This window comes from Argentina silus (assembly GCF_951799395.1).
Source record: "Argentina silus genome assembly, chromosome: 5".
NCBI classification, from domain to species: domain Eukaryota; kingdom Metazoa; phylum Chordata; class Actinopteri; order Argentiniformes; family Argentinidae; genus Argentina; species Argentina silus.
The window spans coordinates 11,540,487-11,546,578 of NC_139659.1; the positions used below are offsets into that span (position 1 = coordinate 11,540,487).

A 6,092-nucleotide genomic window follows, 5' to 3' on the forward strand; every position below is an offset into this window, starting at 1 on the left:
GCATTATAAGCAGAATAAATAGAATGCAGTATGAACGGTGTAAGCAGCATATGAGCTGTATAGGCAATGCAGTATAAGCAGTATATATGTATTAATAGTAACATTAGAGTAAATAGCAGAATAAATATGGAATACTGTATGAACAGTATAAACAGGTATGTACAGTATGTACTGATATGTGCAGTGTATTAACAGTATTATTAAAAGAAAAATATAAGGATATGTGCATTGTGAACAGTATAGACAGATATGTACAGAAGAGCAATGGTATGTAGTAAGAGCAGTGTGTACAAGTGAGGATACAGTATGTACAGTTATAGGAATACTGTAGGGTAGAGTAGTGCAATTGTCCGGGGTGCAGGGGTTGGTAGGTTGTCACCTAGGTGCAGAGTTGGAGATCAGTAGGGTGACAGCCGCAGGGAAGAAGCTTCCTCTGAACCTGCTGGTTCGGGTGTGGAGAGACCTGTAGCGCCTCCCGGAGGGGAGTGGGGTGAACAGTCTATGGTTGGGGTGAGAAGTGTCCTTGACGATGCTGCGTGCCTTACGCAAGCATTGTTTGCCCTGGACAGCCTCAATGGAGGGGAGTGAGGAACCGGTGATGCGTTGGGCAGTTTACACCGCCCTCTGCAGTGCTTTCCGGTCAGATGCAGAGCAGTTGCCATACCATACTGTGACACAGTTGGTGAGGATGCTCTCGATGGTGCAGCGGTAGAAGTTCACCAGGATCGGAGGAGACAGATGGACCTTCTTTGGTCTCCTCAGGAAGAAGAGACGCTGGTGAGCCTTCTTAATCAGGGTAGAGGTGTTGAGGGTCCAGGAGAGATCCTCAGAGATGTGGACACCCAGAAACTTGAAGCTGGTGACTCGCTCCACCTCAGTCCCGTTGATGAGGATGGGGGTGTGTGTGCCAGCTTTTGACTTCCTGAAGTCCACAATGAGCTCTTTGGTCTTCCTGGTGTTGAGAGCCAGGTTGTTGTCGGTGCACCACACTGTCAGGTGCTGGACCTCCTCCCTGTAGGCCGACTCATCGTTGTTGCTGATGAGACCAATCACCGTTGTGTCGTCTGCAAACTTAACAATGGTGTTTGAGCCATGTACAGGTGTGCAGTCGTAAAATTGTAATGTTGATATTGTCAAACTGTAAATCATAAAAGAGTTTATTTTTCCAGTGCAGAGAGCAATGATCATTTATTGCCAAGCTCCTGGGAGGGAAGAGGGTTGTGTCAGATCATCATTATTCATTGCTGTTTAAACAAAATTAACTCATTTGGAGATCAAATGCTTGCAATGCTTTTCAGATCATAAATTAGCTGCAATTAAAAACATGACCAAATGCTTGTAAAGTTAGATTAACACATAACATGTTATGGAAGTTATCATGCTTTGTTTGTTTTGGGTATAATTTAAGAACTATTTTTAGTGGCTGCTCCAATGGGGCTGCTATCCTGTCAGTACAGCCCATTATTCCCTTACCAACATGGCCGCCAACTGAGCCCTGTATGCGCCTGCTCAGGTCCTTGCGGGAATAGGAAAACAAGGAAATACTGTGCACGCAGTGTAAACATGACGTTAGCTATAGTTTTTATAGTAGAAAAACAGTCACAATACTGTTGTTATTTGTATTAGTTTGTCACTGCCATTGTATTAACAGTAATTAGGGGTGAACGATTAATTTATGTCATTGATTACTTTGCCAGCAGGAATACTGAAGGTGAGATGTCTATTTAGTCTGCAGAAAACTGAGCATCTGTTGAATATCGAGGCTAGCTGGCTACTACAGCAGATATTCTAATCTAGCAAATGGAAATTGTTTAGCCTACTATTGCCTGTCATTTTATTTGGTTGCAAAGTCTTATAATGAAAATCCGATAATTCTATAATTGTGTATATAAAGATATTATAATGGAGGTCTGTGTGTCTGCAAGTTTTCTGAATGCAGATCAAGAAGTGTCTTAGTACTTAGCGTGGTCAAACGTTCTGGCCACAATACTATCCCAATGGGGATCAGTTGAGAGTTCTAAATCAGCTGCCAAGCAAAATAGCTGTTTCGGCACTTTTTAAACCATTCAAAAATATCTAGTAGTACGAGGCTTAAGTGTCACTCAAGTTCCCCTCACCTCCATCACACACAGCCCTTGTCTTGTAATGATGCCTGCGCGCAGCAGTGTTGCTGGTGGTGGGATGCCCAGTAACAAAGTGAAGTACTCCAAACTGGCTGGGGATGAGGAAGGCTACATCGACTTGCAGGTAAGAGAAACTCAACAGAATGATCATTAGGCTACAAAGAAAGGCTTAGGGTGTCTTGATTAACAAGTGAGCTGGCTGGACATCATCATACAAACCGTGTTTATCCAACTTTATTTCTATAGCACATTTCATACACAAAACAATCAGTGGAGGTAGAAACCGTGTGTTTGATACTGTTCCACATTTCGTTCCATTCATTACAATGAGCCCGTCCTCAGATTTCTACCTTCACCAGCCTCCACTGAAAACAAACACACAGGATAATCAATTTGTGTCATTGTGTCCAACTCTTTACAGTTCAAGAGGAGCCCACCTAAAGTCCCATACAAGGCAATCGCCCTGGCTACATTCCTGTTCCTGATTGGCTCCTTACTGATTGTAATAGGAGCTCTTCTCTTGTCAGGATCCATAGCAGTTGAGGTGAGTACTGTATAATCAATACTATATAATCCAATCCAGGTGGACTAATATCCTGAACGACTTCAAAAGAAAAGGTCAGCAATATCATTAGATTTTTCCATATCACAGTCATATACATGATGAGTAAGGCCTAGTAGACAATTATGATATTTCCTCTATAGGCATAACTGAAGGGATAGGGCTAATGGCAGGTAATCGATAACTTTGCACTCTTGTTAATAACCATGTCGTTACCCTTTGATCCATGAGAACATTTGAAGACAAGTTAGTTGGTCAGTATTTTTATGCACAGTAAGCAGTCTACAGGCCTCCTACAGGTACCACCACCACCACCGCCTGGTTGCTTCACCTTGAGGTGTCCTCTCAAGGCCCATATGATGTGTGCCTATCATGGAAACCTAGCCAAACAAAAGTCATGATAATGTATGTTGTAGTCATGAGGGTCAGCTTACCAGCACACTCTCCCCCAGTCCAGTGTGATGTCATCCAGACCTGGATAACTGCTGTTCTGTTGGCTGGCTACATGGAGATCAGTGTGCTTAGACTCCTGAAACCCCAGCTAGTAATCCTCATGAAGACGCTCTGAGAGCATTAAAGCCTTAAGTAGTGTTTCGTTTGAGTTGATAAGGGAAAGGGACATTATACTTTGTGTGTGCATGTGTTTTTATCTGTGTGTGTGTGTGTGGGGTGGGGGGGGGGTCTTCTTTGTATTGCATTTGAAAGAGAATGATATAAAGACTCCTATGGTCACTTGTGTTTCAGCATCCGGACCGCACCATTCCAGTTCTAATCATAGGCATACTCGTCTTCCTTCCGGGATTCTACCATCTACGAATCGCGTACTACGCCTCCAAGGGTTACAGAGGCTACTCCTATGATGACATCCCGGATTTTGACGACTAAGCTATTGGCGTGTGTATACAGCTCAGTAGGGTATTGGGAAGGTCTCTCCTGTACTTTTGCCCCTCCAGTTTGCATGAGACTGTCTCTCTATTTTAGAGTTTCTCCTGGACTGAGAAACTGCATCACAAAGTGGCTTAACTTGACTACTCATTTGTTTTATGCCCAGTTGCTCTTGTGCAATAGAACTCTGTCTTTTGCTTTAAACTGAAGGTGCGTCATGCAGCGTTTTAGCGACTTCCCCTTGTTTTAGGACGAATATAACTTAGAACACCTGTAATAGCTTTGTATGGTAAAACATACTGTCTTAAATTATCATTATCTGAAAAACATTACTATTGATAGATGTTTTTTTTGTTTTGTTTTTTGTTTACCTTCTCTGAGATTCAATGGTGAATTGGGAAGATATGGCTGAAGGTGGTCTTGCTCACGACTTGCCAGTGAACAAGCAAAGTATACTGTAGCATCAAACAATGTGTTGAAAAAAAAAGAAATTGTATTCCTTTATCAATATAGACATATCATATACTGTACATTAATTGTGCAATATGTAAAGCCTTCAAGCTTTCTAAAAGCGTCCTAATGACATTACATTTATGAATGCTCTTTTGGTCCCAAAAAGCGCTTCCTAAAATGTAAAATAATCGGCTTGTTTCCAAACATGTTGTTACTGGCCAGGAGTGTTCTAGGGGAATGGACTCACCGATTGTCACCTTTCTGTCTCTTTTAATCGTGTGTGCATGCAGAAACACAACAGCTAATGACCGACACTGCAAGTCCATTCCGGGGGGATTATATTATTATTCTGGAGGATGTTGTTGTTTGGAACATTAAGGTGAATTTTGCCGCAGTGGCCAGAGGTGACAGATTTCCAACAGACTTACACTCTGCTCCTTCAAGGGCTGTTTGCATGTTGAAATGCTGCATAGTGCGACTTTCAAATTCAAGAGTATTTATAACTGATAGCATATTACACAGTATGTAGATATATGCAAGAGTATTTAAGATATGCAAGGCTTAGATTTTGTTATAGGTCTGTTTGTAATGCTCTCCAAAGATGTGTGTTTGATTGGAAAAGATTAGATGTATTACATATGTCCTATGGCATGATTCTATTCTTTTTATGTAAAGCATTATTGGTTGACAAGTATGTACTTTTTGTGTTTTTTATTTTAAATTAAATAGAAAAGCAATAATTGGCATATGGTATTTCCTGATAATTACATCACACAATCTTTTTCTGTATGCTAAATCTCTTTCATGCCAGACTCATAAAGAGGCTGTGGAAAAAAAATAGTCAAGTCAAGGCCCCAATTCAATCAATTTCTGACAGCATGTTTCGAAGATAACACAAAACATGTCTTGCTCTATAATGTAAAGCAATGTTTACAGTCTGAAACTGAATCAATGTTGAACTGCATTTTGAACAGGCAAATTGAATGTGCTTTCTTGCTGCACAAGATGAGTTATATTTATAAGTTATGCTGGAAATCCGTTAGCTGCTATTGACTGAATTGGAGCCTTTTATTAGCCTTTTGGAGATTTTATTAGATTGTGAGAGTTGTCTAGTCTGGTCCCCATCAATTGTCATAGTATGCCATCTAGTGGTTTCAAATGAAACGAAACCGATATTCCATAATGCACCTGCCTTGTGCACTGGATTACTTCAGTATGTGGAAACATTGTTTCAAATCATAGATGAAAATGTAGTCGTACCATTTCCCATACTTTACAGGGAGTTGAAGAACTGACCCTAACAGTGCGGTGGAGAACATTTGTGGATGACCAATAAGTAGTAGAGTTGGGTTTAAGGGTTTAAGTCAAGTATATTGATGTATTTGTATGGGAAACGTAGGCCTACACTGACATGGTTGGTAATGATCACAATACAGGTTGGCCACTTTGATAATTATCAATTTTAATAAAGTTTCCAAATGTAGTTTCCAAATGTAGAATCAATTATAGGAGTCAAAGGCTTGACATTTAATTGATCTAAAAGTGAGTAGGCCTAGGCTTATTGACACAGCTAGTCAAACTCAAAGTCTATTTAACATCCGCCGAGTAACATCTAGCCTTATCCCAGCGTGGACACCGTTCACTCAACAGAAGAAATAATTCCTCAAGATGATCTGTCGATGTTTTCATCGTTGTTTGAAAGCCTTAATTATACGGGTGATTTAGGATCAGTAAAGCAAGGCACTGTCCAGTGCAAAGTACACAAAGCCATGACAAGGCATATGAGCGCATATACAGTGGTTTTCTCAGGCCGTGTGTGCGCGCGTGTGTGTGCGTACGTGCGTGGGTGGAGGGGGAGAGAGAGTGCGTACGAGCGAGCGCGATAACTAAAGGGAGAGAGAGAGAGAGAGAGAGAGAGAGAGAGAGAGAGGGAGAGGGAGAGAGGGAGGTGATCGGTCAGGCATGCGGCTATTCAGGGGTGGAATAGGTATAGGCTTTTCCTACGGAGCATCAAATGCGTCTGTAAACTTGTGTAACATACCGAAACATCGCATTGCCGATACTACCTG

At 41.4% G+C, this 6,092-nt stretch overlaps 1 protein-coding gene across 1 annotated transcript; it reads left to right on the forward strand.

Annotated features, from left to right (window-relative positions):
• Nucleotides 1-1,549: 1,549 nt before the first annotated feature.
• tmem230a (transmembrane protein 230a) lies at nucleotides 1,550-4,761 on the forward strand. The gene is made up of 4 exons (XM_083670910.1): nucleotides 1,550-1,711; nucleotides 2,133-2,247; nucleotides 2,545-2,667; nucleotides 3,430-4,761. Exons 2-4 carry the CDS (start codon nucleotides 2,146-2,148, stop codon nucleotides 3,568-3,570), a joined length of 366 nt encoding a protein of 121 aa, XP_083527036.1. The 5' UTR covers nucleotides 1,550-1,711; nucleotides 2,133-2,145; the 3' UTR covers nucleotides 3,571-4,761.
• The last annotated feature ends 1,331 nt before the right edge of the window (nucleotides 4,762-6,092 follow it).

What these genes read in the sequence shown, in the direction of transcription:
- tmem230a (XM_083670910.1), top strand. Translation starts at nt 2,146, where the DNA reads ATGATGCCTGCGCGCAGCAGTGTTGCTGGTGGTGGGATGCCCAGTAAC. An exon ending in AAGGCTACATCGACTTGCAG is followed by an intron (nt 2,248 to 2,544) that starts GTAAGAGAAACT and finishes AACTCTTTACAG; the next exon opens with TTCAAGAGGAGCCCACCTAA. An exon ending in CAGGATCCATAGCAGTTGAG is followed by an intron (nt 2,668 to 3,429) that starts GTGAGTACTGTA and finishes CTTGTGTTTCAG; the next exon opens with CATCCGGACCGCACCATTCC.